The following is a 21,528-nucleotide window of genomic DNA, read 5'->3' on the forward strand; positions in this document are numbered from 1 at the left end:
TAGCCGGGCGGTGGTGGCGCACTCCTGTAATCCCAGCACTTGGGAGGCAGAGACAGGCGGATCTCTGTGAGTTCGAGGCCAGCCTGGTCTACCAAGGGAGTTCCAGGACAGGCTCCAAAGCTACAGAGAAACCCTGTCTCGAAAAACCAAAAAATAAAAATATATATAAAAAAAATGCGTACTGTTGTTGAAAAGGCCTCTAGTTTAGCTCCCAAATTGTAAAGCCTGTTTTATAAATCGGGGAAGGGAAAAGAAAAGAAATACAGGCTAAGTGACTGAAAGCTTAAAGGAATAAATGAACATACACATGAGAGGCTAAATAAAAATGAGATCAGTGTACAAAAGGAACTGTGGGGGAAAGAAGCCCAAATCACACATTTAGGACACCAAACAAACGCACACTTGGCTACGCAAAGATGTATTCTATTCTTTTTAATCCCTGAGTGATGAGAACTGAAATCTTTTGTCTAAGAAGGGATGCTGAGTTTAGAGGGGCTATGAGGCTCAGCCGCAGCTGAATCTGGAAGCTAACAGTCAGTGGATAGGGAGCTGGATAGTAGAGCAGGCAGAGTGATGGAAGAGTTAGAGGGACCGGCCTTCAGGAAGGAGCACGGTGGCCTTAGTCATCCCACTCGTCATCCTCTTCATCCTCGCCGGTCTGGTCCTCTCCTTCGTCTGGAGGAAGAAAGATTCACAGTGTGACTCAGGACAAGAAAGTACGTTCAAGGCCCCGAGGAATTACCTATGGCCTAGGAAGTAAAGCTCCAGCCCTGGGGGACTGACGTTTTCTGCTAGAGGCACACCTTGGGTAAAACAGGGATTTGGGTAAGGGGTGTTCTAGCTGGAGTCCAAGTCCATGCAGTATTTTTTTTAAAAAGTAAATGTTAGGCTGGGTGTGCTGGCACAGGTCTTTAATCCCAGCACTCAGGAGGCAGAGGCAAGTGGATCTCTGTAAGTTTGAGCCGAGCCTGATCTACACAAAGAGTTCCAGGATGGCAAGGGCTACATTAGCAGTGAGACCCTGTCTTTGACAGGGTTTCTCTGTAGCTTTTGAGCTTGTCCTGGAACTCGCTCTGCAGACCAGGTTGGCCTCGAACTCACAGAGATCCACTTGCTTCTGCCTCCTTAGCGCTGGGATTAAAGGTGTGTGCCACCACTGCCCAACTGAGACCCTGTCTTAAAAACAACAAATATGTTAATGGAGCTGCACATCGTGATGCGTGCATATAACTTTAGCACTTGGGAGGTTGAAGTAGAGAATCATGAATTTGAGACCAGGCTTGCTTGGACATAGCAAGTTCCAGGACAGCCAGGGCTATGCAGAGAAACCCTGTTTTGAAAAAAAAAGGAGGAGGAGGAGGAGGAAGAAGTAGTAGTAGTAGTAGTAGTAGTAGTAGTAGTAGTAGTAGTAGTAGTAGTAGTAGTATTGGGTTTGATTCCCAGCACCACGTAAACTGTGAGTGGTGGTGCCCACCTGTTTAGCTGTTATCCCAGCAGCCCTGGGACGATCGGAGCTCTATATCAAGTATGCGGCTTATAGTACAAGAGACCTTGCCACAAACAACCACCACCACATGTCGTTAATCTGGATATTCATGATAACCCCTATGTTACTTAATATGGCAGGTTTAAACATCAGCAAAAGTGGGGCATTTTATTATTGATTCTTACTGAAGTAATACTAATATTGTTGATTATGAATGAAGCAAATCAGAATATGGTCAGATGATGAGATTTCTTAAAATATTATCACATAATGGATTCATACTCAGGTTAATATTAATATTGTGAAGTCAGAATTAATGACATTATTGCTAACCTGTTCTCAATCTATTGGAAATAGGCCAAAACTAGTATCAGCACCACATACTGGGTTAATGACAGTGTAAGCGGCACATTCAGTTCTTAACATAACTGTAGAACGGCTAGGTTAGTGCCCAATAGAACATATGGACTCGTACAGAGAAAATTAGCATGGCCCCTGTACAATAATGACATGAAAATTCATGAGGAGTTCCAAAAAATGGTCAGGTTATGATATTATCACACAATGAGTTGATGTGAGTCTGTGACTGATTGGACTTAATATTATTGCCAAGGAAGGAGGTTTCTCTTCTTTAGATTATGTCTTTATTTATTTGTGTGTGGGCCCATGTACAAAAATAGAGGTCAGAGAATAACTTGCAAGAATTGGTTCTCTGCTCCTACCACATGAATGCTGGCTGTCGGTGAAACTCAGGTCATCAGGCTTGGCAGCAGGTGCCTTCACCACTGAACCATCCTTCCAGCCTCTTGTTTTGTTTGTTTGTTTGTTTGTTGAAGTTGGGTCTACTGAGCCCTAGCTAGCCTCGAACCCTATGTAGACCAGGCTGGCCTCAAACTCACAGAAATTTGCCTGCCTCTGCTTCTCCAAGTGCTGAGCCACCATCCCAGCAAAGATAGATTACTTATTTGTTTAATTCTATTATTTATGTATGAGTGTTTGTCTGCATGGACGTTTGTGCATCAAGTATGTGCCTGGTGTCTGTGGAGTCCCAGAGGAGGTTGTTGGATCCCTTGGAACTAGAGTTATAGATATTTGTGGGCTGCCATCTGGGTGCTGGGAGTTGACCCCATGTCCTCTGAAAGAGCAATCAGTGCTCTTAACCAAAGATGGAGTTCTTTATAATAGTATCTTCACATACCGAGCTGGAGACTGAAACATCCCATCTGGCATGGAAGCTCCTTAAGCCAGAAGATAAACAATTCAAAATAGCTTCAAGGAGTCCCTGAAACTGACCAGATTCACTAGGCCCCTTCTTCTAGAATAATCAATATCAAGACTATTGTGAGTCACTCTCAGACAAGCCAGCCTCAAAGGAGACTCTGAGACCAGACCAGCTGTCTGGAAGCAGAAGCCAGCTGAGCTGCCTGGAAGAGGTTTAGACCAATTGAGTCACTGGGAAAAGATAATCCAACTTGTTGTGCAGTGCGCTCCAGGCTCCCAGCTTTTGTGAGCTGTCCCCCATGCTGGGGTGGGCTTTGATCATGTTGCTGTCTTTGAGTCATTTCCGTGCCTGTACGTAACCCTTCACCCATATTCCAGTAAGTAACCCCAATAAAACTCATTTGGTTCGCCACGTTGGGCTTTGGTGGTATCTGTACTTTGGTCTGTCATGGGCTCCCTATCTAGGGTGAGTAGACATTGTATGTTTCCCCAGGAAAAGTCTTGTCACTCAACTAATGTTAATATCACTGAATATATGTGGCTAATGTTCATATTGTGGAATACCCTGGCATATGTTACTGTTATTGCCAAAGATACACTTCATTGTCTTCCTGTTGCTTGATGACTTGATGGTAACAGGCTGAAGATGGCACCAGCCCCACCCTGGCTTTCATGGGAATACTGCTTTCCACAGATGGGTGAATGCTGGGTTTTGTTTTCATTGCTGCACATGGGACCTAAGGCCTTAAAAGCATGCTAGGCAGGTGCACTGCCACCAAGCTACCTCCCCAGCCTCTTCTGTCCACTGTTAGGATTTCCTGACTCGGGCTGCCCTTCAATTCGAGATCTTCTTCAACTTTTCCAGCACTGGAATTACAGGCATATCCCACCACATGGGCCTCTGGTGTCGCCATTAAAAGTGACACCAGGAGCCTGGGGCGGGGGACACACCTTTAATCACAGCACTTGGGGAGCAGAGGCAGGCGGATTTCTGTGAGTTTGGGGCCAGCCTGGTCTACAAGAGTTAGTGCCTTGTGACACAGAGAAACCCTGTCTCAAAAAAAAAACAAAAGAAAAAAAAAAGAGTGATACCTGAAGCTGTTTTCAGGCCAGTTCTAGCTAGCCCTGGGAGTTGGGTCCCAGTTCTGGCAAAGTGGGCTCACCTGAAGAATGGATGACCCTACTCCTCTTCTGCATCACGTGCATCAGGGCACCCACGAGGCCCTCTGACCTCTGAGGTGGAGGTTGCTGGACGGAGTTCTCTAGAGCTCCAGGGGTCTGCACCGAGAAATTGGGGCACAGAAAGTTCAGGACTGTGAGAAGAGCATTTTTCCTGCCCCTTCTTCCTTTCTTCCCTCACACACTCCAGTCCCTTTCAGGGGACCACACCAATCTCCAAATTATCACTGGATCCCCAACGCCTGGCATGCTCAACAACCTCAACCATGGCCCCCAAGCAGCTACCCTGCCCCTCTTTACCTTGTTGAGCTGAATTCCCTGCCGAATTTGATCCAAAAGTGCGCCCCGGCCCCCACCAGGTGCGGGCCCTCCCGCAGACGGCGGAGTAGGTGGGAGCGGGGGAGGGGCTGGCCCACTCCCAGTACTGGGTGGAGGTGGTGGTGGTGGCGGTGGTGGTGGTGGTGGCACTGGTGGTCCCCCAGCTCCAGGGAGTGGAGGAGGTGGCGGTCCAGATCGTCCTGTGGCTGGAGGGGGTGGTGGTGGAGGGCCCCCTCGGCCTGGGGGTGGTGGCCCCCGGGGTGTTGGTGGGGAGGGGGTACCCCCCACAGGTACAGGGGGCAGTGGACCACAACGACCCTTATTATTCCCCACAGTAGGAGGTCGCAGAGGTTGGCTCCCTCCTCCTCTGCAAGGTGGTGGCGGTGGGGGTAGTGGCTCTGCAGAGGGGAAAAATTATAGTAAGTCTAATAATTTTTACTCGTTTCCTGAACTTCATTTTTTTTTCTTTTGGGCTTTAAGACCAAGTTTCTCCGCATAGTTCTTGCTGTCCTGGCACCCGCTCCGTAGACCAAGCTAGAATTGAACTCAGGCGTGCGCCGGCTTTGTTTTTTTCTTTTTCTCTTCTTTCTTTCTTTTTGGTTTGTTTACGAGACAGGGTTTCTCTGTAGTTTTGGAGCCTGTCCTGGAACTAGCTCTTGTAGACCAGGCTGGTCTCGAACTCACAGAGATCCGCCTGCCTCTGCCTCCCCCCCGAGTTCTGGGATTAAGGGAGTGTACCACCGCCGCCCGCGTTCATTTTTTGTTTATTCATAAACTACGCATCCCAACCAATAGACCCTTGATTCTTTTCCATGAAAAAACGGAGTGACTTGAGTGTTTTTCTAGGCTAACAACCCCCAGGACAGAGAAAAGGGAGCTCACCCTGGCGCCTCATCTCCTGCCGGACAGCCTCTATCCCACCCTGATTCTCAATGAAGTCATAGATTAGCTTGGAAGTCTCCGCATCAGTGAGTTGGGCCTCGCTGATTCCTGCCCTGGAGAACAGGCTCCGCAGATCCGGGTCAAGGTTGTTCACCTGCCCCAATGGAAAAAGGGCAGAGCGGGGTTGCAAGAGTAAAGGGAATTAGGAAGGGGCACAGATTGTCACCAAATCCATGACAAGGAGGGATCTGAGAAGACTGTGAGAAGGTCTGGGAGTGGAGTCTAAGCCCTGGCCTACAGAAGAGTGTATGGAAGTTGGGTCCAGGGCCTTTGATCTACTCACGTCAAATCCATTCTGGGGATCCCAGCCCACGTGGCTGACGTGTCTAGGGAAGGGAAGGGGGTGTCAGTGAAGCCCCCTTCTCTTGGCAAAGCTCTCTTGCCCTCACCTTCCCAGAGGGGTCTGAGGGGCCAGAACAAGTGAGCAAATGTGAAGCCGGAGTTTGCAAGCTTAGAAAGGTCCACAGTCTGTGATGCCCATGTGCTCACTTGGTCGTCCTTTCGCCATCCACCCCCCTGGTCCTGTGTCTACCTCGGTTCACGTTCATCCATCAGACCATTGAGTTGGCGGTGTTTCTATCCCTCCACCCATCTGCTCACATACATACGAGTGCAAATTTGCCCACCTCTTTCTCTTTCTTCATATTTGTTTACCCATCTACTCATGTATTTACTGTTTTCTTTCTTCCTGCCTCCTTTCTGCCCTTCCTTCCTGCTCCTCTTTCCCCTTCATTACTCTCTCTCTTGTCTGAGATTTTTTGTTTTGTTTTGGTTGGTTGATTTTTTGTTGTTGTTATTGTTGTTTTTTCGAGACAGGGTTTCTCCGTAGCTTTGGAGCCTGTCCTGGAACTAGCTCTTGTAGACCAGGCTGGCCTCAAACTCACAGAGATCCGCCTGTCTCTGCCTCCTGAGTGCTGGGATTTACGGCATGCGCCACCGCTGCCTGGCTTTTTTTTTCAAGACAGGGTTTCTCTGTGTAACAGCCCTGGCTGTACTGGAACTCACTCTGTAGATCAGGCTGACCTCGAACTCACCTCACAGAGATCCACCTGTCTCTGCCTCCTGAGTTCTGGGATTAAAGATGTGCACCACCACCGCCCACACATTTGTCTTTATTTATAAACTATCTACTCATCCACTTAACTATTTACCTAGCCCTATCCACTTTGTCTGTGAGCCGACCTCCATATCAATATCCTGCCTATATCCTCATGCACCAGCCCACTTACCACTGACTCATCTGTTCCTCCAACCAATCACCTACCCATTCATTCTTCAGCCCATTAATTGATTAACCTATCCATTCATCCACCCATACACATCTGCCCATCCTTCCATTTGCTTAGCTGTGCCCCTGTTCATGTGCTCTCCCACCCACTGGGGTCTTTGGGCTCACAGAGGGAAAAGTTCTCACTTGAATCCACTCGGCGCCCCAATATCAGCTTTACTGATCTTCTTTTTCCCTGAGCGTTTCTTATCAGCTGGGCCAGGGCCCGGAGCAGGGAGCCCACGGTATCGTGAACTTGTGATGTCAGGGTTCTGAATGTCGACTGTCACAAGTCCTAGAGATAGTGGACCTGATGGGCCTGTGGAAAAAAGAATGGGAATGAACCACTGATCAATTTACCTACAGCCAAAGCACAGGGGCAAGAACTAGTGCCAGGCGGTGGTGGTGCACACTTTTAATGCCAGCATTTAGGAAGGCGGAGGCAGGCGGATTTCTGTGAGTTCAAGGCAGGCCTGGTCTACAGAGTAAGTTTCAGAACAACCAAAGATACACAGAGAAACCCTGTCTCGAAAAATGGAAGTGGAGAAGGAGGAGGAGGAAGAAAAGAAAGAAAAAGAACTAGAAAGACTATTGAGGAATTATTATATATGTTTGATGGTCATGGAGGAAATGGATGACAGGGGTCTAAGCAAGGTCCAGGGAGAGGTGGATGGGTCCCCAAAATCATTCAGTCACGATTCATGTATGCTTATCGTTCAAGCACTTGCTTGTTCATTCTCTGGCTGGTTGGATAAATGGCTTATTAAATTATTCATTCATCTAATCACCTAATCTTTCTTGGATAGAATATTATGTCATTTAATCTCATGTTTGTGTGTGTATGGGTATTTGGTATGAGTGTGTATTGTATGCATGCATGGCACATGTGTGGAGGTCAGAGGTCAGCTTTATATAGAACCTGAAGACCTGGGGATAGAGCTCAGGTCTCCAGGCTCAGTGACAGGTGCTGAGCCATCTCACCAGCTCTCATTTATTTCATTTTTCACTATTCATCCATTTACATACCCATTCATTAATTCACTGAGCATTCATTCATTACTTGAATGCAAGTAAGTATTCACCCACTTACCCAAATACCCACTCACCTTTTCATCTATAATCTATCATCAGTTCATCTGCCTGCCGCCTCCATCAATGTTCTCATCTCTCCACTCATCCACCCAGCCAGCCAGCCACCGCTTTACATATCTACTCATCCATGAACTAACTTCCCACCATCTCTCCAGAGACATGAGCATCACCACTCACCCCCATGGTCTCCACCTGGATGCGGGGGCAGAGGTGGGAGCCCTCCTCTTCTCTCTGGGGAAAATAGAATGAGTTAAGATCTCATAGTCTTGCCACAGGTTTCTGGGGTAGTTCCTTATAACCTCTACTTGAACTAGAGGACTCACCTTCATTGGTCGGTGCTGGTGGTGGTGGCAGCTGGCGTCTTTCTGTGGTTAAATGGGCGGACTGAGAGCCAGATCCATGAGAGGGGCTTTTCAAGCCTCCCGGCCATGTACTCACTTCTGCCTAAGCTATCTTCTCAACCCCCAGCAAGGCCTTCTTACCTCCACTTTGCCTCTGATTCCTTTTTTGTATCTTCTCCTGCACCAAGGACCGGAAGGCCTGGGCTTCACTCTCATCCGCAAAGTTCAGTCCTACTTGGCAGTCCTATATATGCCTTGGGGTCAGCAACCTTGTAGCACTCCCCCCCCCAGACTTTCTCATCACCTCCCCACACCCCAGCTGCAACCCAGGACTAGGCTGGTCACTTACATCTCCAGCAAAGGTGTGGAAGAAGGGGGTGGGAGTGAAGTAGACCAGCTGTGAGTACAGCTCCTGTTCCCAGAGCAGCCGACCAGCCTGTAGAGAGGCAGGGTAGGGGACATGCTGGCATGCAGGCACCCTGGGTGGCAGACCTTTGTTTGCTGATCAGGAAGTCTAGTGTCCAGATTTGGTGCCTAGAGTCTTAGTCAGAGATCTCCAGCTCAGTAGCAGAGTCTGGGGTCTAGGTGTCTGCTATGGAGGATTGGGGTAGAGTCTTAGATGCGGACATTGACCTGAGAGATTAAGGTCTGGAATCTGAGGCCTATTTGTAGGAGTTGAGGGATCAACTTTAAGAGTCTAGGCCTAAGCATATTCAACATGTTGGATTTAGAAGAGATTGAGGCTAAGGCTCAGATAGAATGTGGTGCTCTGGGGAATTTGTGGAGCAGATCAGGATCTTGATATGGACCTTCTAAGCTCAGTCACCTCACCTGGAATGAGAAAACACTACTCGGGACTGTATTGGTCTTTGGCTCTGGAGCTCTGATATGAACAAGGGCTTGGGGCTATGGCCAAAAACTGGTTTTGCAGGTTGGAAACTAGCTTTCCTATCCAGTGGGGCCTGGAGTCACCTGAAGACCATAAAGGCGGATGAAGTAGGACTTCTGAGGGTTGTCTTTCACGAAGCACACAGCCCCACAGTGTTCCATGGTCCAGTGCTCAGCTCCAGGGGGCAGTGCCAGGTACAGCTGAACAACTGCAGTGGCCAGTGTCTAGGATGGGAGAGCAGTGGTCAGCGGAGTCTGTTCATGGGTAACCAGGCCTGGTCCCTGCTTGCCCAAGGCTGTCATGAGCTTGTGGGGAAAAGTTATAGCCAGGAGGGAGGTGAGTAGATATCATGATAGTCCTGGGATCCACAAACTATGGTAAGTGAATTCTGGGGGAGGAGATGGGGTAAAGGGAAAAGAGGGATGATGGGAAGAAGAAGGAGCAGGGAAGTATGGGTAAGAGGAGGAGGCAGAAGAGGGAAGAAGAGGTAGAGAGGAAGAGGAGGAAAGGGAGGGAGATTGGGAGGACCAGGAGATCCTCAACTCACCCAGCATTTTCGGCCAAGCAGCTCAAAGAGTCGCTGGTTCTCATGGTCCTGGAGGAGGTTGGAAGGAATGTTTTGCTGAACTGCTGGTCCCCCTCGACCCCCAGGCCTGCCTCCTACAGGGCCACCACTCATGGTGCCTTCTGCCCCAGTCCTCTTCTGCTAAGCTCTGGGTGCAGGGTAAGAAGAGGAACTTCCGCAGTGAGCAAGGGAACAGGAAGTGCAATAAACCACAAGGGAAACAAGTCCTCCAGGGGCCCCCAGAGGGCCTATCCTCCTCCCTAGGACTGGTTTAGGTCATCCTCCATTTGCCTGACTAGAACCATGTTTGTAATTAGCTCAAGGCTTCTTTCTTCTTTCCTTCTCTCTCTCTCTCTCTCTCTCTCTCTCTCTCTCTCTCTCTCTCTCTCTCTCACCATCTTCTTCTGACAGGTTCAGATCTGCCTTGCTCTAGGTGGTACTGAGAGCTAAGCCATCTGGAGCACTCCTACAGGGGTGGCTGCACAGAGCGAGCATAGTCACAAGGCCTCCTTCCTCCCCAAAGCACCAGGTTGACCTGGGGTTGAGTCCAAGGCTCCAGGTGCGAAAGGGTCATTGCATTACAGCTTTCCCTTTCCGTGGCATGGTGAACCCATCTCCAGCACTGAACATTGCCAACAACATATAAGCCCATGACTCATTTCCTCATCCTTTACTCTTGCCTCCTGTAGCTCCCTAGTTACTTTCTTCTTTTCAACCTCATTCTGGAAGGAAGGACTTCACAGTATAAATAAATTCTAAAACATCTTGATTGATTTTTACTATGTTGGGACTTTTCAAAATTACATAACCTTTGAAGGCTTGATTTTCTCTACTTCTGGTGATAATGGATTGGCACATCCTGTACCATTGAGCTGTACCCTCATGCCCTCTAATTCTATTGCCTCTTGGATGGGGCAGACCAGTTAGGGATGCCGAGCAGGTTATAGGTATGGGTAAAGTCTCTGAATTGGAGATCCTCAGGCCTGCCTGGAAATCCCTTGCCTCTCCATGCCTGCAGGCTTCTTGAACTCAGGCTCCAAATGCCTTTTGAGATGGCTCATCCAACTTCCTCTAAACTGTAGGTTCTCTTCTTCAAAGAGTTTCTGGTGCCCACAGCACACAGAGCTATTGACACCTCCAGGCCTGAAGACCCTTACAACCAGTTTTATCTCCTTTCATTTGGGGGGAGAGGGAGCAGGTGTGATAGTCTCTCTTAGTCTAGGATGACCTTGAACTTACTATGTAACCGAGGATGATATTAAACTTCAGACCCTCCTGTCTTCGCCTCCCATATGCTGGGATTATAAATGCCACCATACCTGGATTTTCCAACATAATGAAAAGGGAAAGTTCGTATTTGGGTTTTAAAAAAGCCATTGTAGTATGTTGGGTATGGTGATGCACTTCTGTTAACCCCAGAACTTGGGTGACAGAGGCAGGAAGATCACTTTGAGTTTGAGGACAGCTTGGTCTACATAGTAAATTCCAGAATAGGCAGAGCTACACACTGAGACCCTTTCTTAAACAAACAACAACAACAAAAAAAAACAACAAAAAATGACATTGCAAGCTGTGAGTGTCCCAGTGTATTAGAGTCTCTGGTTTGCATTCCCAGGATTGTGTACATTCCCAGTAGTGTGTGTGTGTATGTGTGTGTGTGTGTGCATTTCAATGTATACATTTCAATTAATTGAACTCCATACAAGAAATGCTTTACAGACTAGTTTCTGAGTTTCCACGTAGCTGAGGCCAGCCTTGAACTTCTGATCCTAAAGCCCCTTCTTCCCAAAAGCTGAGATGAAATTAAGCATGTGCCACTATGTCTTATGCAGTTGGCTTCTGTGACAAGCAAGCATTCTTTTTTTAAATTTTTTTAATGACTTTATGTTCGTTGGTGTGAAGGTGTCAGATCTCATGGAACTGCATTTTCAGACAGTTGTGAGCTGCCATGTGGGTGCTGGGAATTGAACCCCGGTCCTCTGGAAGAGCAGTCAGTTCTCTTAACCGCTGAGCCATCTCTCCAGCCCACAAGCAAGCATTCTACTTACCAGAGCTCTCTTGTCTTTTTCTTCCTTCCTTTCCTCCTTTTTTCTTTTTTCTTTTTGGTTTTTCGAGACAGGGTTTCTCTATGTAGCTTTGGAGCCTGTCCTGGAACTCGCTCTGTAGACCAGGCTGGCCTTGAATTCACAGAGACCCTCCTGCCTCTGCCTCCAAAGTGCCAGGATCAAAGGTGTGTGCCACCACCACCTGGTTTCTTTCTTCCTTCCTTCCTTTCTTTCTTTCTTTCTTTCTTTCTTTCTTTCTTTCTTTCTTTCACCTCCCAGACACAGTTCCCTCCCTCCTCTCCTGCCAGCCTTCCCCCGACCCTCAATCTACTCCATTTCTGTTTAGGAAAGGGCAGGTCTCCCATGAATAGCAACAAAACAATCTTAATAATACACATTGAATTTCTCTAGTAAGCATATTTCTAGAAACTGGCACAAACTAGAAACTCAAGAAGTATGTTTGCTGGGCACTGTGGCACACACATACAATCCAAAAATTTGGAAAAGAGAGTTAAGATCAGGGGTTCAAGGTCAACCACAGCTACTTAGTGAATTAAAGGGTGACCTGGGTTACTTGAAACTCTGTCTCAAAAAGAAAATATGTTGAAGGAATATACGGGAGGATTAATAATGTTTAATTTGATGACGTGTGTTAGGTCCGAGAGAAACTTGTCCCAGGTTTTGTTTTGCTTTGCTTTTCTGGAACCTTTGAAAAATACAGTGTGTGGTTAACTCACTCAATATTGACAGGCAGCCCCTTGGGAAAGGCACAATTGATAGGGAGACTGCAGCACAAACAGCTTGAACTTACAAAGTTGGATGGGGTGGGCTATGAGAATATGTTCTCTGTGAGAAATGGTTCCTAAATCTGAGGAACCACTCACAGGCCAAGATACAATTCTCCTTTGGCTGCTCTTCCAGCTTCCAGCTGGCAGCTCACAAGCTTCTGGAACTCCAACTCTAGAGGATCCGATCGTGGAGGATCTGTCCTCCACGGACACTAGGCACACACATAATGCATAGACACAGATGCAGGCAAAACATGCACTTCTGTTATGCCAGAGGTAATAGGAAGCCCCAAGAGCTGCCCCCTTTACACTAGCATGTAAAATCTCTATACTTCTGCCACTTGGTATGTTTTTTTCTTTTTCTTTTCTTTTTTTAAATATTTATTTATTATGTATACAATATTCTGTCTGTGTGTATGTCCGCAGGCCAGAAGAGGGCACCAGACCTCATTACAGATGGTTGTGAGCCACCATGTGGTTGCTGGACCTTTGGAAGAGCAGGCAATGCTCTTAACCACTGAGCCATCTCTCCAGCCCCTCTTTTTTTTAATTTATTTATTTATTATGTATACAATATTCTGTCTGTGTGTATACCTGCAGGCCAGAAGAGGGCACCAAACCTCATTACAGATGGTTGTGAGCCACCATGTGGTTGCTGGGAATTGAACTCAGGACCTTTGGAAGAGCAGGCAATGCTCTTAACCTCTGAGCCATCTCTCCAGCCCCCTGTTTTTTTCTTTTTTTTCTTTTTTCTTTTGGATTTTTCGAGACAAGGTTTCTCCGTAGTTTTTGGTTCCTATCCTGGAACTAACTCTATTTATTTATTTATTATGTATACAATATTCTGTCTGTGTGTATGCCTGCAGGCCAGAAGAGGGCACCAGACCTCATTACAGATGGTTGTGAGCCACCATGTGGTTGCTGGGAATTGAACTCAGGACCTTTGGAAGAGCAGGCAATGCTCTTAACCACTGAGCCATTTCTCCAGCCCCAAGGAACTAGCTCTTGTAGACCAGGCTGGCCTCAAACTCACAGAGATCTGCCTGCCTCTGCCTCCCGAGTGCTGGGATTAAAGGCGTGCGCCACCACCGTCCGACTACTTGGTATTTTTTAAACTGGCATTTGATAGTTGTGTTTCTGTCTGTGTGTGTTGGCACAAACCTTTAATTGGGAGGCAGAGGCAAGAAGATCTCAGTGAGTTCAAGGCCAGGCCAATTTATGGCTATACAGTGAAGCCCTATCTCAAAAAAACAGAAAACTAACCATGGTTGTGTTTTTGTTTTATGTGTAAGTAGCAGATAGAATTAAAATTTATACTTTTTCTCTACAAAAAACAAACCAAAATCATTTTTTATTTTCAGGCCCCAACAGAATGCACTCTCTGGAATATAATGATTCATTAATTCTTTTAATATCATTTATCATACTGTCCACATTATTGAGTTCTTCCACTGACTTGCACCAATACTTCAAAACTACTTTCTTTTAATATCTGGTCCCTGTTGACTATTATTCTTCTGTATTGGCTGTCAAAACTGCAGGAGATGGTGCCCTCAAGGGTGGAAAAAACAGACAGAAACCTTAGTCCAACTTTTCTAGTTGTTCTGGACTGGGCGGCTGGACTAGCGCAAGTCCATCACACCTGGCACTCCTTAGCAATAAGGTGAATACCAGAAACCCCCAAGAACTGGATATAGCACCTGGTGCTCCAGCATGACCTCTGGCTCCCAGCCCCAGGGCCTCCAGGTGGAGAACTGCTTCCTGTTTTATTTTGCTGGGATTTTCTGTTTGGTTTGGGTTTGGGTTTTTTTTTTTAAGATCTATTTATTATGTATACAACATTCTGCCTCCATGTATGCCCGCATGCCAGAAGAGGGCACCAGATATCATTACAGATGGTTGTGAGCCACCATGTAAGTCACTGGGAATTGAACTCAGGACCTCTGGAAGAACAGCCAGTGCTCTTAACCACTGAGCCATATCTCCAGCCCTGGGTTTTGGTTTTTCAAAACAGGGTTTCTTTGTGTAGCTCTGGCTGTCCTGGAACTCACTCTGTAGACCGGCTGGCCAAGAACTCACAGAGATCTGCCTGCCTCTGCCACCTGAGTGCTGGGATTCAAGGTTTGATTTTGCTGTTGTTTTGGTTTTGGTTTTTGAAATAGAATCTTCCTACTCTACAGCTCAGACTGCCCTCAAACTCCCAATGATCCTTCTCCCTCAGCCTCCTAGTTGCTGGGATGACAGGTGCACCATTCCCAGCTTTTCTGTTTCCTTTTCCTTTTTCTTTTTTTGGGGGGCGGGGGGGGGGGTTCGAGACAGGGTTTCTCTGTGGCTTTGGATCCTGTTCACGAACTAGCTCTTATAGACCAGACTAGCCTCAAACTCACAGAGATTCTGCCTGCCTCTGCTTCTCAAGTGCTGGGATTAAAGGCGTGCGCCACCACCGCCTGGCTTTTTTCCCTGTTTCTAGTAATAGGTTATACTTAGTTTCTTTTACAATTGGCCTTCCAAATCTGTGAATTTAACCAATCAAGGGTCTAAAATATGTGAAAAAATAAATAAAGTAAGTGAAAGCAAAACCAAAAAAAGCCTGCTTCCATGTTAATTATGGTATAAATAAGAATTCCTAAAAGAAACCGTGTCTCCAGAGACTGCTTGATTGGATGAAGCTGCAGTGATGTGAAGAGATTGGAATACCTTCCCTTGGGCTGGTATTCCTTACCCCTCTTTGTGTCAGAACTCACATACTGTGATTAAAAGATAAAAAAAAACCTTTGGATGCCGGGCAGTGGTGGCGAACGCCTTTAATCCCAGCACTTGGGAGGCAAAGGTGGGTGAATCTCTGTGAGTTCGAGGCCAGCCTGGGCTACAGAGCTAGTTCCAGGACAGGCTCCAAAACCACAGAGAAACCCTGTCTTGAAACAAACAACAACAAAAAATTGGAATCTACTGATATAGCAGCCTGATAGTTTTCCCCAAGCTAAAATCTAGGAATGCCACCAGCTAGCATCTTGGGCCTATAGAAAAGCTTCTCTTGCTGCACCTGCCTTTCTGATGGACTCGGCAATGTATTTTAAACTTGTCTTGATTTATGACTGTCTGTTCTATAAAATTATAAAATTTGGTTATGTAGGCCTTTAATGCCAGCACTTGGGAGGCAGAGGCAGATGGATCTCTGTGAGTTCGAAACCAGCCTGGTCTACAGAGTGAGTTCCAGGATAGGCTCCAAAGCTACACAGGGAAACCCTGTCTGGATCCCCCAAAAAGTTTAAATTTCGTGAAACTGCTTCCACATTGGAACATGTACGTTGAACTAACCTAAATCTGCGTTCCCAGGCCATAACCATTCAAAATGGCTCCCGAACAAACTATTCCTACATTCTTTAAGAAGAGACCTGTGATTTTTCTTGATGATAATGGGCAGATATTTTATTGACATTTCTCCAATAGAAAAAGAACACTTTATCAACTATTTACATTGTATCTGATATTATAGGCAATCTGCAGGATGTGAGACAGGCATATGGAAGCGCTATACCATTTTAGAGAAAAAGAGACCAGCATTTGAGGAGTTGGGGATCTGCTGAAGCGGAGGCATGAAACTACACCATTGACAAATACCAAGGGAGGAGTCAAGTATGGTGGTACATGAATGTAATGCTAGCATTCAGGATGTTGAAGCAGGGGGATTGCCAGGAGCTTAAGGCCACGTTGTTCTATACAGTGAGTTTCAGACAAGCCAAGGCTACATAGTGAGAGTTTGTGTCAAAATTAAAAACAAAGAATGATTGTATTTTGGAAAGATGTTGCCCAAAAGGTCCCTATTGCCATACCTCAAACCCTGAGTAGGTACTTAAGAAGCAGCTGAGGCTGGAATGGCAAAATTTACTACTAAAGTGTTGTCTGAGGCCACCAGCAAGAGGGTGTTTCCAAAGCCGAGTCCCGGTGGGCTGTGAAAGGAAAAGCATCATTCAGGAACCCCACACCAAGTTCTCAGCACAAAGGAGATTTATTTGCCCCAGAGGAACAGAGGGCAGGGAATGAGAGACAAAGACAGGAGAAAGGACACGGGAGAAGGGGAAGGGGACTCAAGAGAAAGGGAGCAAGGGTATTGGTTTCAGAGGGACAAAGGACTGCCTCTCGACAGAGGGGAGACAGATGTGGCACACAGGCAAATGGTGGTTATAAAGGTAAAAGAGGAAACCTGTGTAAGGATGAGGTGTTTAATTTTAATTGAGCATGTTAATTAATAGGTTAATAATAAGGGGGCCTTTAGTTGCTGAACTTAATACTTTGAATGCTGGACCTTGGTAGTCAGCTTCAGGAGTAGGAACTGACCAAATAAGGCAATAGACCTTGGTGGCTAGCTTTAGGAATGTCATCTACTGGGTTTTAGCAAAGCAGAGGGAATAGGGGAGAAGGGCAAGGCCTGCCAGAGCCATGTTTGACAGGCCCAGGCTGGCTAGAGTCCCTTCAGGGTGACAGGAGACTGAAAACATATGTAGAGATAAGGATAATTTGGTGCTGGGCTGAGGATGGAATGCTGTGGTAGAGTGATTGCCTAACGTTTCAGGGGCCTCACGGTCCATCTTGAGCACCACACACACACAACTCGATAGCTAGTGAGCTAGAAGCAAAATCTGGCCAAAATGTGGCCATCCAACATAGCTCCAGGTTCAGCTTCAGCTCAAGTCATTAGTGAGCTAAGTCCTTCAGTTCCCTCTTCCACAGGAAAGAAAATAATTATAGCTAAGGTCACTGAGGTGAATGTAATGTAATGAAGATGTGGGCTAAGTCTGGCAGGTTATAATTATTTTTAAAATAATAATTATATAATTACAAATCATCATCATTATTTGAGGCAGGCTTATGTAATCCAGACTGGTTTCAAACTTGCTATGTATTGGGATCAAGTGTACGTAGCTCAGGTGGGTTATTGTTATTTTTATGAACTATCTGTGTAACGTTCAGTATTTTCCCAAGCCCCTCCCCACCCTGTCAATCACTTCTATAACCGCAGTGCTCAGCAGGGTAGCACGAGGGTCTCCTTGAGTTTTAGGTCAATCTGGCCAACACGGGATGTTAGAAGCCAGTGTGGACAATATAGAGTGTACAACTCTATCTCAAAAGTGAAAACCAGGTCGCTCCAAATATTTGCAGTCTCAGGACAACACCCACCCTAAGACTCGGTGCTCAGGGAAGTAGCCACTCCCAAGCCCTGTGACGCTAGCTCGGCCCAAACCACTACGTGTGACCGGAGGGGACCATCTGAGCCGCGGATCGCGGCGGCCTGGGCTGAACCACATGGATGTCGGGCGTGGGGGGAACTCGGGAGCCGCCGCCCGGCTCGAGCCCCTGCAGGGCGCGGCCATCTTGGGACGTTCCACTTGTCCATGGCGGAGGAGCAAGGCAAACGGGGAAGCGGCGTTTCGGCCGCAGACGGCCCCCATCCGCTCACCCCAAAACCCCGTCCGGGAGTGCTTCCCGGCACGCTGCGCTGGCGGATGGAACTATCGGGCCAGCGGGGACGCCGCTATCCCACCCGGCACGTTCGCCCGCTTTCCTGCGACCCCTCGAACCATTTGGAACCCGCTCCTGGCCCTCGCGCAGGCCATTGGCTGAGGCTCTGCCCCGCTGGGCTCTGATTGGTCGCCGGTCACGTTCGCCCGCTTTCCTGCGACCCCTCGAACCATTCGGAACCCGCTCCCGAGGCCCTCGCGCAGGCCATTGGCTGAGGCGCTGCTCCGGTGGGCTCTGATTGGTCGCCGGCCAGACTCGGGGTCGGCTGCTTTCTGCGGCTGCGGGGTCCTGGGAATAACGTAGCTCCACCCCCACCCTTACGCCGGGTTCCCGGAACTGCTTCTAGACATGCGCAGTGGTTGTGACCCGTAGCTAGGCATCATAGGAAAGCCGGGCTTTAAGGACCTGGGATCGTGGGTTCAAATACCACCTCAGTGTGTAAAATCAGTCATGGTTAAAAGATCAGCAGAGGATACTTGTTGACTGTCGGAAATTAGTAAGACTGCACACCAGGGCTTAGAGTTTTGCTGATGACTGTTTTAGTACACCCACCTAAGGCTTTGTTCTCTAAACCTGTTAGGGCACACAAATTCACAGCCAGCCTGGCACAAACAAATCAATTTCTCCTCCTCCTCCTCCTCCTCCTCCTCCTCCTCCTCCTCCTCCTCCTCCTCCTCCTCCTCCTCCTCCTCCTCCTCCTCCTCCTCCTCCTCCTCCTCCTCCTCCTCCTCCTCCTCCTCCTCCTCCTCCTCCTCCTCCTCCTCCTCCTCCTCCTCCTCCTCCTCCTCCTCCTCCTCCTCCTCCTCCTCCTCCTCCTCCTCCTCCTCCTCCTCCTCCTCCTCCTCCTCCTCCTCCTCCTCCTCCTCCTCCTCCTCCTCCTCCTCCTCCTCCTCCTCCTCCTCCTCCTCCTCCTCCTCCTCCTCCTCCTCCTCCTCCTCCTCCTCCTCCTCCTCCTCCTCCTCCTCCTCCTCCTCCTCCTCCTCCTCCTCCTCCTCCTCCTCCTCCTCCTCCTCCTCCTCCTCCTCCTCCTCCTCCTCCTCCTCCTCCTCCTCCTCCTCCTCCTCCTCCTCCTCCTCCTCCTCCTCCTCCTCCTCCTCCTCCTCCTCCTCCTCCTCCTCCTCCTCCTCCTCCTCCTCCTCCTCCTCCTCCTCCTCCTCCTCCTCCTCCTCCTCCTCCTCCTCCTCCTCCTCCTCCTCCTCCTCCTCCTCCTCCTCCTCCTCCTCCTCCTCCTCCTCCTCCTCCTCCTCCTCCTCCTCCTCCTCCTCCTCCTCCTCCTCCTCCTCCTCCTCCTCCTCCTCCTCCTCCTCCTCCTCCTCCTCCTCCTCCTCCTCCTCCTCCTCCTCCTCCTCCTCCTCCTCCTCCTCCTCCTCCTCCTCCTCCTCCTCCTCCTCCTCCTCCTCCTCCTCCTCCTCCTCCTCCTCCTCCTCCTCCTCCTCCTCCTCCTCCTCCTCCTCCTCCTCCTCCTCCTCCTCCTCCTCCTCCTCCTCCTCCTCCTCCTCCTCCTCCTCCTCCTCCTCCTCCTCCTCCTCCTCCTCCTCCTCCTCCTCCTCCTCCTCCTCCTCCTCCTCCTCCTCCTCCTCCTCCTCCTCCTCCTCCTCCTCCTCCTCCTCCTCCTCCTCCTCCTCCTCCTCCTCCTCCTCCTCCTCCTCCTCCTCCTCCTCCTCCTCCTCCTCCTCCTCCTCCTCCTCCTCCTCCTCCTCCTCCTCCTCCTCCTCCTCCTCCTCCTCCTCCTCCTCCTCCTCCTCCTCCTCCTCCTCCTCCTCCTCCTCCTCCTCCTCCTCCTCCTCCTCCTCCTCCTCCTCCTCCTCCTCCTCCTCCTCCTCCTCCTCCTCCTCCTCCTCCTCCTCCTCCTCCTCCTCCTCCTCCTCCTCCTCCTCCTCCTCCGGCAGGCGGATCTCTGTGAGTTCGAGACCACCCTGGTCTACAGAGCAAGTTCCAGGACAGGCTCCAAAACTACAGAGAAACCCTGTCTCGAAAAAACAAACAAAAACAAGTATTGCTTGGTTCTTCTGAGAACAGGTTCAGTATAAGTTTTTTCCTCAAACACTGTAAATCTCTCAGTGAGCCCTGATTACTTTTTCGAGTCAGGGTTTCTCTGTGGTTTTGGTGCCTGCCCTGGAACTCGCTCTTGTAGACCACGCTGGCCTCGCAGGCACAGCAAGTGCTGGAATTAAACGCTTGTGCCACCACCGCCCGACTTCAATCCCTGATCTCTTGTAAAACTAGCTGGAGAGGCAGGACGTTGGTGGGTGACGCAGGCAAGAGGATCTCTTGAGTTCGAAGCCATTCTAATCTACAAGAGTTTGAGGACAGTCAGGCTACACTGAGAAACTCTGTCTAGAAAAAAAAAAAAACAACAGCCTGGTCTACAAGAGCTAGTTCCAGGACAGGCCCTTAAAATATTGCTAGTCAGGATGAATCTGAAAAGAATTAAAATGTGGACTTCAGAAACGTTTTATCTTGCCAGGCAGTGGTGGTGCATGCCTTTAATCCCAGCATTTGGCACGCAGAGGGAGGAGGATCTCTGTGAGTTCGAGGCCAGCCTGGTCTACAGAGTGAGTTCCAGGACTGGCTCCATACATAGCTATTGAGAAACCATTTCTTAAAAAAACAAAAAAAATTTAAAAATGTCTTCTCTTTAGACTTTGAAGATAAGAATTATCTGGTACAATTTCTGAAACAAAATTTAGTAAACTTTTTCCCTCCAAATACATAGAAATGGCCGGGCAGTGGTGGCGCATGCCTTTAATCCCAGCACTCGGGAGGCAGAAGCAGGCGGATCTCTGTGAGTTCGAGGCCAGCATGGTCTACAAGAGCTAGTTCCAGGACAGGCTCCAAAGCCACAGAGAAACCTTGTCTCGAAAAACCAAAAAAAAAAAAAAAGTAAGAAAAGCATTTTAGGGACTGGAGAGATGGCTTGGCAGTTAAGAGCACTGACTGCCCTTCCAGAGGACCTGGGTTCAAATCCCAGCACCCACATGGCAGCTCACAACTGTCTCTAACTCCAAGATCTGATGCCTCCACACAGACATACATGTACCAAAAACACCAATGCATTAAATATAAAAGATAATTATTTAAAAAATATTTCCTTTAGAAATTGCTAAAAGTTTATTGTCGACAGTTGTCTTCTTTTACAGCCGACACAATTTTCATCTTGCTGTTTGTTTTTGATACAAGTTCTCCGTAGTCCCCACTTGTCTGGAACTACCTAAACCAAGTTGACCTTGAACTCACAAAAATCCACCTGCTTCTGCCTACTGTGCTGAGATTGAAAGTATGTGCCACAAAAACTGGCAATATAAAACATTTTGAAATACCTTTACTTGTAAATTTTCTTTGATTTCTGACTGATTTATTGGTTATTTTTCTATGTTTTCTTTAAGTATTAGAGATTGAACCTAGGACCTCATGCATGCTAGAAGAGCGGGCTGCCACCTTGATACATCCTGTGGCCTACTTTTGCCATTTTTAAAAAATATTTATTTATTTATTATGTATACAATATCCTGTCTGTGTGTATGCCTGCAGGCCAGAAGAGGGCACCAGATCCCATTACAGATGGTTGTGAGCCACCATGTGGTTGCTGGGAATTGAACTCAGGACCTTTGGAAGAGCAGGCAATGCTCTTAACCACTGAGCCATCTCTCTAGCCCCTTTTGCCATTTTTTTCAGGTTTTTTTTGACACAGGGTTTCTCTATGTAGTCCTGGCTGACCTGGAACTCACTCTGTAGACCAGGCTGGCCTCAAACTCAGAGATTTGCCTGTCTCTGCCTCCTGAGTACTGTTGGATTAAAGGAGTGTGCCATGACCACGCAGTCTCAAAAGAGAGTTTTAAAGGAGATCAAAGGGATATGGATGTGGGTCAGTATAC

General features: G+C 48.1%; 1 protein-coding gene and 1 non-coding gene across 2 annotated transcripts; one reads left to right on the top strand and one right to left on the bottom strand.

The window, feature by feature from the left end:
• Positions 1-417: 417 nt before the first annotated feature.
• Was (WASP actin nucleation promoting factor) lies at positions 418-9,461 on the bottom strand. The gene is made up of 12 exons (XM_075958017.1): positions 9,283-9,461; positions 8,819-8,959; positions 8,196-8,282; positions 7,988-8,090; positions 7,829-7,870; positions 7,683-7,736; positions 6,561-6,732; positions 5,430-5,472; positions 5,087-5,240; positions 4,187-4,602; positions 3,871-3,985; positions 418-675 (listed from the first exon to the last, which is right to left on the bottom strand). Exons 1-12 carry the CDS (start codon positions 9,412-9,414, stop codon positions 620-622), a joined length of 1,515 nt encoding a protein of 504 aa, XP_075814132.1. The 5' UTR covers positions 9,415-9,461; the 3' UTR covers positions 418-619.
• LOC142841853 (U6 spliceosomal RNA) lies at positions 1,924-2,026 on the top strand. The gene has a single exon (XR_012909116.1). It is a non-coding gene; the product is annotated as a U6 spliceosomal RNA (small nuclear RNA).
• Positions 9,462-21,528: the final 12,067 nt, after the last annotated feature.

Source organism: Microtus pennsylvanicus, chromosome X (assembly GCF_037038515.1).
Source record: "Microtus pennsylvanicus isolate mMicPen1 chromosome X, mMicPen1.hap1, whole genome shotgun sequence".
In the NCBI taxonomy this organism is placed as follows: Eukaryota; Metazoa; Chordata; class Mammalia; order Rodentia; family Cricetidae; genus Microtus; species Microtus pennsylvanicus.

What these genes read in the sequence shown, in the direction of transcription:
- Was (XM_075958017.1), bottom strand. Translation starts at nt 9,414, where the DNA reads ATGAGTGGTGGCCCTGTAGGAGGCAGGCCTGGGGGTCGAGGGGGACCA. An exon ending in TGCTTGGCCGAAAATGCTGG is followed by an intron (nt 8,960 to 9,282) that starts GTGAGTTGAGGA and finishes CTCCCATCCTAG; the next exon opens with ACACTGGCCACTGCAGTTGT. An exon ending in GGGGCGCCGAGTGGATTCAA is followed by an intron (nt 5,473 to 6,560) that starts GTGAGAACTTTT and finishes TCCCTTCCCTAG; the next exon opens with ACACGTCAGCCACGTGGGCT.